We start from the raw sequence: 12,381 nt of genomic DNA, 5'->3' as shown, positions 1-12,381 counted from the left end.
TTTAGAGGTAAAGAAAAAAAGAGAGCGAGTCCTGCCTCTTACAGCACTTTCTTCTAGTGCTAGATAGACATGCAAAACTGCACAAGGAGCAACATTCCTGATTGCTTGATGATATTTTTAGAAACTATATATTTTGCTTCACTAATCCACCTTCATTTTCCCTCATCAATTCATTAATTGTGTCAGACATCCAAAATCATTATTTAATTACGATCCTTCAGACAATATATATTTTAGGTTTTTATCTCTGTTGTGTGTCTTTTATTAGCCTTCAGGAATTATTTAGCCAGTACATTCAGGTTTCTCTGCAGCCGTGACAATTAGGAGATTTAGGAAAACTGTTCTGGTTTATCTTGATTTGTTTTTAATTTGAAAGTGAGATTCTCTTACATTTATGTAAGATGGCTTTAAACAAAATACCGGATATCAATGTTAAAGTAATACTGGCTGTGAGGAATGCTACATTTCATTTCTCATGGGGTTATACTGTTCTTTTAAGGTTATTTGCATAATATTCAGTGATAACACTTGTTTATTTAACATTGAACATGCATTATTGAACAGATGCTTCATACTGAGAATTGCAGTGAAATATTTGTATTAGGAAAACTTAGTGGCTTTATTTCATACTACATTGAGATGTTCAAGTACAGGTTTGACACCATATGACTTGATTTGTATAACTAATTATTTTCTGTTAGAATGAAAACTCTTATTTTAATATATATAATATGCTGATATCTGAAAAGAAAGTACATTGTACTAATGGTTAAAAATTATTTTATTGTGCTCTCAGTGTCTACTGATGATAACAAAGATATTCCCACATTAATTCTTTTGACTGATTTTTAATATATCTCTGTATAATGTTTATATGAAATGACTTTTTGTTACCATACAGAAGAGAGGCATCTTTTATTTTTGTGTTGTTCTATGTTTTGTATAGCTGTGATTCAAGCTGCTTGCTTCTGTAATTGTCATGTTGTCTTAATGTAATCTTACTGTTGTCATCTGTCTGACTCTAACACCTGTGTCAAACCTGCTGAATTCAGTGAAAAAATTCCTACTGATTTATTGGTGTTTAGACCCTTGGAGGTCTCAGATGACAAAACACTTCTCGTACTCCACTAAATTTTTAGTGCTTTTCAGGTACATGGCGATATGCTAAGGAAAGTGATAGGACTCTTGTTCAGTCAGTCTGTTTACAAATCAGAGGACAGATTCTTCAAAAGCTGGGTAAGGCTCTTTTCTGCAAAGGACTGTTGAAGATTTTTGCTATTTTTCTTTCTTTGTAGTCAACACTGAAAATGATATGCATGTCACATGTCAAAGTTTTAGCTTACGTAAAACTTCTGCCTGATGTCCGTAACACAGCTGCAGAAGACGAGTTGTACACATCTGTTTGAGGAAACAAGGACCTAGTGCCATTTACCAAGAAACCACATTTTAGAAATCATCAATTCTTTTTTTTTTTTTAACCAATCAGACCAGTCAGAGAATGTTTTCAAATGTTATACCATATTTTTCTGTGCTATTCTGTATTTGCTAATACTTCTCCCAAATTTCTGTTCCCAAAGGCACTTGCCTTTGGGCTCACCATAGGTACGCTGCAATTGTTTCTTCTGTCAATACAAGAAATTCTCTAACTTTGAGCATGCCGGACTTATGTATTCAGGGCTTGGTACTTGTGACCTGCAACCTTAATTTTATGCTGTTCTTTTAGCGTAACATTTCATTTTCAGTGACTGTTGAGCTGAGGTCTTTTATGAACATAAAATGTGTGTTTATGGACAGCCAAAAGCTGAAGTAAACTAATAAATGTTCTCTCTCACTAAAGCAAAAAGTGCCATGATATGGTTTTATACTGTTCTGAGGGCTCCTAATTCAAGGAGGTATAAAATAAACTTAGCTTACTGAAAGCTATCTGTAGCAGTTATCTGTTTAGTGACTATTTTCTGCTTTATTTCAGGGATGTGGTATGAGGCAGCAGAATTGATCTGGGCTTCAGATGTGGGATATTTCAAACTTCCTCAACCAGATAAAAAGGTAGGTGACAGGTAGGATGTCCTTTTCATTCTAGGTATCCTTGCTAGCCTAAAAATCATTCCAGATTACCTTTTTTTTGCCTCAGTCATATCTTTTAGAAATATTGTTTCAACTGTTAAGCCTCTCAGACAATGTTAACATTCAGGATGAATATTCCAGCTGAATTCTGTATCATACACTATTTCTGCATGCATACAGACACTTATGGGTACCTTCCTTCCAGCAGAGGAGCAAAAGTGATAGTTTTCATTAAGCAGAACATACCAAAGTGAACAGTCACCTGGGACGTCGAAGGTCCCTCTGACAAGAACAAATTAGTCCCAGAATGCAGCCATGGTTATTTTTCAGGACTAAGGCTAATTTTTTCCTGGTAGTCACACCTCTGACTGTTGGAGTATCCACAAGCTGTACTATGCTGTCTTTGGTGGGTGATGGATATTCCCTAGCACTGTAGTACATGAACACCTTACAACGTCTAATGCCTCTATCTTGAGCACCCCCGTGAGGCAAGGTCTCACTAATTTTCTCATTGCAGATGAAGCAACAGTCGCACAGCGTGTCTCTAAGTGGGAAAGTGAACCTATGTCTGCCAAGCTCCAAGGTCATGCTTTAGGAAGTTTTGTAACTGTACCCTAGTATAGGATATACCACAAAAACAGTCTTGTCAGCTCTCCCCTACTTTAAAACTTGACTTTAATCTCAGAATACTTCTGTGAGAGCAAAGATGTGAAATGAATTTTATAGAGAGCATACAGATACTTCCTAGCTTGCTTAACTGTTCAGCAGGGCAAGCCCTTAGCTATCATGTATAAATCAGATGCTCTGGAAAGAGAGAATTTGCTAGTTCATGGATCTACATCTTACATATTCGTGTCTTATTTTTTAATTGATTCTGTAAAATCAATTGCAATTACAGATTACAAAAAAAATTATAAATCAAAGTTTTAAATTGTTAACATTGGGAACTCTTAACTTTTGCCAAATTTTGTTTATTTGTTTTGAAATAGAATAATAAGCTAGGAAGGTGTTTTGTCAACAAAAGTGGCTTGTTTTCCAAGGCTACATGTGATCAGCTTTATTACTTTTACTATTTGTCTACACATCTTCACCTTGGACTTTTTAGAAAGATTGGGACGTATTAGTGAGTTTTTAAACACTACTTTTGGCTTTCTACAGTCCTTTCTGCAAAACAGTAGAAACAAATTCGAGTCTGTTTTCCAATGTGACTATCCAGGGCTTAATGCAACTTTCAGTAATCCCACAACAGTGCACTTCATCACAAACAACACATTGGAAAAACAGCTAAGGAAAATGCCATGCTGTTCAAGTTTCTGTTCAAACCTAGAGGTATTGTTAGTCTGGATAGCTGCCATTCATGAAGTCTCACATATTTCACCAAGCTATTTTCTGCAAGCTAAATTAATAAAAGCCAACCAAGATGACCCCTCTGAATTTCTTAGCAGTACTTCTCTTCATTGAATCTTTTATTTATTTATTTATTTATGATGAGTCCTACACATCATCTAACATATTATGAGCACTAAAAATCAAAATACAGAGGAAAAGTCCTACCTTACTCTTCCTTTTCTTTTTCAGGGAATTGCTACTTCCTTGGGTATTTTGGCAGACATCTTTGCTTCCATGAATGAGAAAGATTATATCCGTTTTAAAACCAACGCTGAGATAGACCTTGTAAGATTTGGCATTTGTCCAAAGATTCTTCAGCTGAGTTGTCTGTAGTTGTCCCAATTTTATGCACACTTGGTCTGTTCTCCAGCTCTTCTCCTGTGCTGAGAGACTGAAGAAAGGTCCATTGCTCCATTGGGAAAAGTTCGTTAGCAAATACATGGGAAAAACTTTGCTTCAGAATAAAGAAATATTAAGAATATTTGTAGAGTATGTGTGCATGTGTGTGCATGCTTGCATTAGCATAAAATGTAATACAAATATATTTATTATTTAATAGAAAAATTATAGCATTTTTATAGAGCCAAAATGTGACACGTGTGTAGTGCAGCTGAGTAAAAATATTCATGCAGAACAGAAAAATCACACAGACCTGGTTGTTGTTGTGTAAGATTTGACATCTCAAAAGATTTGTAGGCCTCAGAGAGCTTAGAGAACCTAAAATCCCACCGGACTCAGGTGACCAAATACCGGTCTGTCTCCCTCCAGTCTAATAGGGTTGCTTACCTGGTAGAGTCTCTAATTTGAAAAGAGAGCCTTTAAGCTGAGATTTCCCCTCTTGCTCTTTTTTATTTTTACCAGCACCTTCTTGGAGAGTTCAGGCATCGCTTATTATCAGCTGCGGAGGCCTGCAAGCTAGCAGCAGCCTACAGCCAATATACCCCACTCTTTGTGCTCACAGCGGTGGTAAGTTTGATTCCTCCTCATTCTGAAAGTGTCATCTGCATAAGAGAAGAGTCCAGGTTATTAAACTTGGATCTAGATCCAGCTTTCAGACATTGCATTGTTCAGAATGTTCTTATCTGTGTTGTGCATATCATGCTACACATAAATAGTAAACTCCAATCTGAAGCTAAACAGAGAAAGATGGGTAGAAAGCAGCATATGTCTACAGAGTGAGGACTAGCTTTCAAGCCCACTAAGTAGTGCCACTTCTACTGTAACTCTAAATACATTTAACAGGAAAACAAGTAAGATTATTTCCTGCTGGAAATGCAGCAGCAGGCAGCCCAAGCCACCATTTGCCTCAGACTGTATGAAGGAAAGAAATAGATTTTTTTCTTCTTTTTTTTTATTTGCAACAGAGGTCCAGGTTTATCATTCCCTGATCTTAAGTCTTTCCTCCCTGCCAGAACATCCGTGGAACATGTTTGCTGTCCTACAGTCACTCCAAGGACTGTCCCCCAGAGAGGAGAAGGTTCTACCTGTCTGAAGCAAAGGAATCCTTTGAGATTGGCCTCCTCACCAAAAATGAAAGCAGTCCTGTCACTAGCAAGCAGGAGCTCCATAGTTTTATTAAAGCTGCTTTCTGCCTCACAACAGTGCATCGATGGCTCTATGGGGAGAGCGAGAAGCTCTCTGAGGTGAGTCAACTGTGTAAAGAAGCCATGGGAAAACTGTATGCTTACAGCACTTCAGTTATAGAAGATGAAGACAAGGGAACACTTGCCAAAGAAATCATGTCTCTGATCACATCCATTAAGAAGGACTTGCAAGTGGAAAGCTTCCCTAATTCTGATGCCAGGTCTTACGTTCCAGAGAGTTATAAAGGTGCAATGGAAAAAACTGTCCTTCAAGGAGAAGCAAACTTTGAGAAAATCCTTGCAGTGCATTCACAGCATCATCAGTCAGTGTGTGAAGTATTTGAAAATACTTGCAGGATTCATAGAACCACACTAGGAGAAACCAAAATGGGAGCTTGTGTCACAACCTTAAAAACAGAAACAGAAAACGTAGACACTGTGTGTACCACTGAAGAAACGGCCTGTAAGGGGAAAGACACTGCCAAAAGATGTATTGCATCAGAGGCCAGAAGTAGCTCAGAGAGACTCAATGGCCAAACAAGAAATAAACAGATCAGTTCTGACCTGACAAAAAGCTCCTTTGAGAAGATCAAACCGTTAGAAAGAGTGATGAATGACAAAAACAGTGTTTTCAGCAGATGGGAAAACAGGAGTCCAAGTACTTCTTCGGAGACCTCTTGGTGCAACCTTTCAAAATCACGTTCCTCTTCCAGCTGGGAGGAACTAAACTACACTAGCAGCACAGAGCCACCCAGGGAAGGGCAGCAGCAGGGAAAGGGCTCAGCCGGGGAGCAGTGCGGCACAACCGAATCCGAGCAAAATGCTCCAGCCGGTAGCTTGCGCCCACCGTTTCCCAGAGCTCTGCATCCTTCTCCTCGAGAGCCTCCGCAGAGCTGTTCGGGGTCTCCTCAGCCTTCCCTGGAGGCAGGCGCGCCCCTCGGCGGGAAGCTCGGGGAGAAGCCGGCAGCTGGCGGGGAGCAGCTGCTGGAGGGACACCCTGGGAGGACCGCGAGGGAGGTGGGCAATAAGGGCTTGGCGAGTAAGGCGGCTCCTTCCCTCCCCAGGCCTGCCGGGCCGGGGAGTGAGGCGGCCGCCGCCTCCTCCTCCTCCTCCTCCTGGGAGGAGCTGGAGCCGCGGGGCGGGCCGGGGCGGGCCGGGCCCGGCTGCAGCACCGCGGACAGCGGCCGCGGTGGGGGCGCCTGGGCCAGGCCGGGGGGCCCGGGGGGCGCCGGGGGCCCGGGGGGCGCCTGGGCCGGCCCCGGGGCAGAGAGCGCCGAGGAGCCGCCAGCCGGAGCGCGGCGCCACGCACGATGGGCTGCCTCGGCGGCAGGCGCCCGGGACTCCTCCGTGCGAGAGCGGCTGAGAAGATGTGCGCCAGGGGTGGGGAGCGGGTCTCTCAAAATGCTCGAGGTTGACCCCCAAGCAGAAACAGTAGATGACACTGACTCTGATTTCGTAACTACTGGTAACTTCACCTACCGTTATCCTACTGAAGCCGTTCCAGAGCGTCGGCTCGCTCCCACCACGCCAACAGCTTTGCCCTCAGCGGGAAGCATGTCCATAACTGACCACTTTGACTGTGCCACTACTGAGGAAGATGAAGAAAAGTCTCAGAATATGGTGAGCAGGATGCAACAGTCTGGCTCACCTCTAAGTCCGTGTCATGAAGCAGCCCAGATGTCCAAGAGTTCCCCTGAAAGCGTGCATCCATTTCTGAACCCGAGGGGAAGTGGATTTGTCTTCGTGCCTGGGAGAATCAAGGAAGAAGTCCTTGATGCTCGATTTCTGAAGGATGATGATTACTCAAGGCTTCTGTCAGGCGTACAGCATAGCTGGCTTGTCCAGAGACTGTTGCCTACAGGAATTTTTAAGGCCAAACAGTTCCACAAAGCGTACTGTAAGTTTTCGCGCAGCAACAGGCATTTCCACATAGCAGAACAGTCTTGACTCATGCTTTTTAATGTAATTTTTTAATCATCATTTATTAGGACTCTTCAAATATTTTTGTTGTTTTTACACGAGTATTTTAGCAATAATAGAAGAACATTCCCCTCAGCCATTTTCTCCTACTCCTTACCCATTTACCTGTCAGTCACATCTTCCCTTGAGCCATCTCGCTGCCTCCTTGGGCCCTCCTGCAGCATCCCACCCCGTAATAGGTAACTCAGGCTGCTTGCTTCCCTGTGCCAGTCCATCAAGCCTTTCTCTGCCTTTTTATCTGAGTCTCTAGTTTTGCACCCATATGGAGTCCACATTTCACCACTGTAAGTTATACATCTGAGATAATGGTTATTATGCTAATCATTAATAACATCTTATTTGCCATATACAGGCATATGTTCAATAATATACAGACGTGATCAATATGCTAAGAAATACACAATTCAGGAGCACTATAGGATGCCTCAGTGGGTTCATTAAGTATAACCTCCCTTGGAACTTCATCTCATCTTGCATGTTTTAGCCGTTTTAGATTTTTTTCTGCCCTTGATTATATAATATCCTATTCGGCACCTCAGTATCTCTTAGTATGTATTTTATAGCCCAGCACTTTGCTTTCAGAGGAGCCTGGATATCTTAGCTCCTAGGCACTCATGTTTCATCCCTCTGCGCAGGTACAGAACAGTCCTGCAAAAGACCTTGTGCATTCTACCTGTGATATTTTTCTTGTTGTAGCTGCACTTCTTTTGAAATATTCAAAGAAATCAGGCCTCTGGACAGGGCAGGAAACAGCTGTATTTATCGGGGACTACCTGAACGTGGCAAAGGAAGGCAAACAGAGGACTGCGTTTTGGATACACTTCCTGCATCAAGAGGAAAGCCTGGGAAGGTATTTTTCAAACCAGTTTCTGATACAAAATGTTTATCCATGCTAATTCTGTGCAAGTATGAACGAAAACTACCTGTAAAATTTGACTGGTAGCTGCAGTTTAGGTAATCCAGTGCCTTGTTGCGCAGTAGCCTTTGTCAAGTGCTTTCAGAAGATAGTACAAGTTTGTACTAAGAGAGCTACAGAAAATGCAGTCACCTTGGGAGAAGATTTTTCCTTTACTTTAGCTTGCGCTAGGTTAGATTTTGACTGATATTCTGAAGCAAGAATGTTTTATGGCTTTTCCAAACCTCTCAGATGTTTTGTCGATCTTAACTATGCTAGTTCTTCCCATCACCCTATTTATCTCTCTACTTTTGTTTTTTTCAGAACAACGAGCTACTTCATTATTTTCTTCTGACAGCTGTGTTAGTGTCCATTTTCTCATTACATCTTTTAGGCCTGACTTCACTTTCATCCATGCTGGGAAAATTGCATGGGAGCTTAAGTGAAACCTCCGTTTATTTGACCTCTGGCTTTGTATTAGAGAATTCCTGTTTCTGATATTGCCACACATTCAAACAAGGCATCCTTAGTTTATTTTAAACTTGTTCTTTAAGAGAATATTGCCCAAATTAACAGCAATTAACCTGACAGAGATTTCAGAGTAGGCTTCTTCATAAAACAAACCCCTCTAATCCTACTCACAGATAGGAGATATAGCAGTTAGCCCTATTTAGCAAATGCCTTACTCAGGAGAGCACAAGCACAGGGTATCTCACAGTCCGAACAAACTTCTTGCTTACCTTTGTCTTCCCGTGTAGACACCGCAGTTAGCTCTGGTCATAGTCGCACAATGGCAGCTCCACACCAGCTCCAGTCTGAGAGTAGGTTAGCCTGGTGGTCTGAGTTAGGAAGAGGATCGTGAGAAGCACACCGCCCTAGCTAGCAGAGAGCACAACTGTGCCAAGTGTCTGGCTTCCCCGCTAGGATTGCTCCACTGGCAACGAGCTTGTTCATAACACAGCGAAGGAGCAACGCTACCTATATGAAGAATAGGCACTTCAAGTGCGTTCCTTTAATTTTTAGCAGTGGATTTATGAAATGGATGCATTTGTTGTCAAGCAGGTTTAAGACCATCATCTATTTGTTTCATTTAGGCCCCTGCACCAGGGAAGCCCTGCTTCTTGCTTATCACAAATTTTGGATTGTTACAGGAGGTAACTTATGAATTAGTATGGATTAAGAACAGTATTTTAAGCACTTCTGAATCAAGTCTCCCTTCAGAATCAGGAAGAGTTGTCATCTTTAAACATTCCCAGTGTTATGAAACCCCATCCTAGCATTTAGTTAATCTTTACAGCATTTTATGCCTATAAGAGATACGAAAGAAAAAAACACAGTTTTAATCACTGACACTTTAAATGGCACTGCCAACAGCCGGCTTTGCCTATGAGCAACCAAGCTGTGCCTCATAGCGATGTTTCTGCATCACCAGCAGGGCTTCGCAATCGCAGTCTGATGCACATCTAGCTGCACCAAACATTTGTCTGTTTGTTCAGGTATGTTGGCAAAGAATATAAGGAAGAAAAGGGGCTGCTTCATCATTTCAGTGACGTGGAACGACAAATGACTGCCCAGTACTACGTGACGGAGTTCAACAAAAGGCTGTATGAGCAAAAAATACCCACACAAATCTTTTATATCCCTTCGGCAGTACTCCTGGTAGGAGCTCTCTTCTGAACAGTACAAAGGAATTGATGTAAAAAGGGTTGTAAAATCAAATTTGATTTAAAATACCAATACTTAGGCCACCTCTAGCTGGCACATTATAATTCACGTGATCTTACCGGGTAAATGCATTGGCTCATTTCAGGATGTAAGACATCTGCATGCAGAGCTGTGTCTTCTCCAGCTAAAGCAGACATAGGTAGACAGGATGCACTTCCCAGCATGGAAAAATTGGATCCAATACTCATACACAGCTTACTTAAAATATTCATTATATACCTTTTAAGCTTATATTTCACATTTAATTTTTTATGTTTTTCAAATACAGAGAGCTAAGCAGTTCCTCTCTCCCTACATGGTACAGGGCAGAATTAACTGTTTCAACATTGGTGTATACACAGTAGCATGGTGTGCATATTACTGTATCTACTGGGCAGTCTGGCACTAGATCTGACTTACGCTACTGGCTAAGAAGACCTAATGAGAGCTTGGCATCAGTACTCAGATCTTTCAACTACTGTTTATTTGCACACTTAAGATGGAACAGGTGCAAGTTTACCCAAGGGTAATCTTTTCAGCTTTCTACCTTGGTCTTTAGACATAGTTCCTTGAAATGTGTTTCCTGTTTGCTGAAGAACCAACATGTTTTTTGAGTTGGCGGTAGAATATGTACACTTTTTCCATCCATTTTTGAAGGAAAGCTCTAGGAGGAAAAAACAAAAATTCGGTTAGTTGGGATTTAGCAGCCTTGTTTTCCCGTCTCTGGATGACTAGCATTAAAACTCTTTTCAGATACTGGAAGACAGAACTATAAAAGGATGTGTGAGTGTGGAGCCCTACATCCTTGGGGAGTTTGTGAAGCTGTCTAATAACACAAAGGTAGTAAAGAACGAGTACAAAGCCACACAGTACGGGCTGGCCTACGGCCATTTCTGCTACGAATTCTCCAGTGGGACAGAAGTTGTTGTCGATCTGCAAGGTTTGTATTACAGGGAGTTTCATGTATTGCATAGCCTCTCACATTCCAGAATATGCTATATAAAGGGAATATCCTCTCCAAATGACACAAAGTGAAGGAGATGCGTGCAGGTATGCTCTCGGCTTGTGCAGTGCTCTTGCTCTCCACTATAATACAGCAGTAGCGCACGAGCCGTGTGCTCCCTACGGTATCACGCCTTCATGCCGTGGAGTAATCTGCACACATTTAGAACAAAGCCAGTCTACAAAGATGCTTCCTGTATAGCCATCTAAAGGAGACCCATTAAAAGAGACAGCAGTTTCTGTCACCCTCACACCTTCCTAAAATTGTTCAGGCCTGAACAAAGTACCCTATTCAGCTAGCGGAGACCTGAGCTCTCTTTAGTTAAGAAACAAGGATATAACCATACAAATTCATCCTTTGTCACATGGTTTTGTTGCGATGTGATACACACACCTTATATATTCATCATGTACCTTTTAGGGATTTATCCTGCTCTTGCAGACATAGCTGTAACCTGGGAGTCACTGAACTGGCATTAGCAGAGCATGGGGTACAATAATACAAAGACTCTGCTGTTTTTGATATCAGCATGTATCCTTTCTTCTGCAGGTTGGGTGACAGGTAATGGAAAAGGCCTCATTTACCTCACAGACCCCCAGATTCATTCACTTAATCGCAAAGATGTTTCACACACCAACTTCGGGAAGAGGGGAATTTATTACTTCTTCAATAATCAACACGTGGAGTGCAATGAAATCTGTCGTCGCCTTTCTTTAACAAGGCCCTCAATAGAGCCACCAGTGTAGACTCACGCAAGATGGTCTGACAGAAAATGACCCATAAGATGGACAGGATTTTATACTGCACGCATTCAGGAATGCATTGACTCTGTTGGAACAGAGCCACTGAGGCAAAACCCATGTGAGTCCAGTCAGTTGTTACCCAAAAAAGTTTGGAAAAGTTTTGGAAAAGTTCTGATCTTTGCATCCAGGCTTGTCATGCCATGTTACCATCTTGTGTACCATCCAAGCTGTGTGTTGTTACAGCCATCTATAAGAATTAAAGAGTGTAAGAGGGGTAAGACCACAGCCTCCAAAATTCAGAGCTTAGTAAGGGGTGTACTGCAGGATTATATACGCTGCTAATCCATCGCAGATTCAGTAAGGGCAGTAGGCACCATCTGCTCTTTGGAAATGGAATATGAAATGGAATGAGACAGAAGCAGAGAGCTGTATTTCAACCATTTTGGTTTAACTGTACTTGTAAAATTCTTAGCAACTTGTGTAAGTGCTTCATGGAACAAAAGGTAGTGTACTGGTTTACCAAAAAAAAATAGTAAAACATAGTTTCTTCCAGAGGGATGTGTGTGTGTGTGTGTTTATAGGTACATATGTGAACGACGCAATGTCTGAACAGAAGGAAATATGGTATTAACTGTAACAGCCAAGAAAACTACTGCCTTAGAGAAAAAAGTACTGTTCTTGAACCAAGAGATGCTTTACAAGGATGATCAAGAATCACTGGGTTTAACAAACTCTCTGAAGACTTCTCTGGGAGTAGACTACAGGCAGCATATCTCTTCTGCCCTAATGAAAGTGAGTGCAATAGATTTGGTGACTCTGATTCCTGCAGCTAACCTGATGGGGAATAAATGTAGCCACTTGCACAAAGGAGCAGTTTGTGGAAGAGGGCTGTGTCCAGTGGACGTTAGAGCTGTTACGGAGCAGAGCCTTGGTGCCGCTTTTAATTCCAACCGGATGGGCAAAGTATTCACCTTTGGTCTAACCTAGAGCAACTTAATTCGAGCCTTTGTAATGCAGCTC

At 41.8% G+C, this 12,381-nt stretch overlaps 1 protein-coding gene across 3 annotated transcripts in view; it reads left to right on the top strand.

Moving 5' to 3' along the window:
* Window positions 1–11,596, top strand: part of ALPK1 (alpha kinase 1) — a 50,953-nt gene extending 39,357 nt beyond the window's left edge. For all 3 annotated transcript variants that reach the window (XM_062574113.1, XM_062574112.1, XM_062574114.1), the window contains exons 6-14: window positions 1,150–1,236; window positions 1,970–2,046; window positions 3,643–3,738; window positions 4,315–4,419; window positions 4,866–6,933; window positions 7,713–7,866; window positions 9,408–9,570; window positions 10,369–10,555; window positions 11,168–11,596. In XM_062574113.1, coding sequence (XP_062430097.1) covers window positions 1,150–1,236; window positions 1,970–2,046; window positions 3,643–3,738; window positions 4,315–4,419; window positions 4,866–6,933; window positions 7,713–7,866; window positions 9,408–9,570; window positions 10,369–10,555; window positions 11,168–11,364 — 3,134 coding nt within the window. In that variant the 3' untranslated portion in view covers window positions 11,365–11,596. The remainder of the gene's footprint in view (window positions 1–1,149; window positions 1,237–1,969; window positions 2,047–3,642; window positions 3,739–4,314; window positions 4,420–4,865; window positions 6,934–7,712; window positions 7,867–9,407; window positions 9,571–10,368; window positions 10,556–11,167) is intronic.
* The last annotated feature ends 785 nt before the right edge of the window (window positions 11,597–12,381 follow it).

Source organism: Rhea pennata, chromosome 4, assembly GCF_028389875.1.
Source record: "Rhea pennata isolate bPtePen1 chromosome 4, bPtePen1.pri, whole genome shotgun sequence".
Lineage (NCBI taxonomy): Eukaryota > Metazoa > Chordata > Aves > Rheiformes > Rheidae > Rhea > Rhea pennata.
This window is presented reverse-complemented; position numbering and strand designations above follow the sequence as displayed.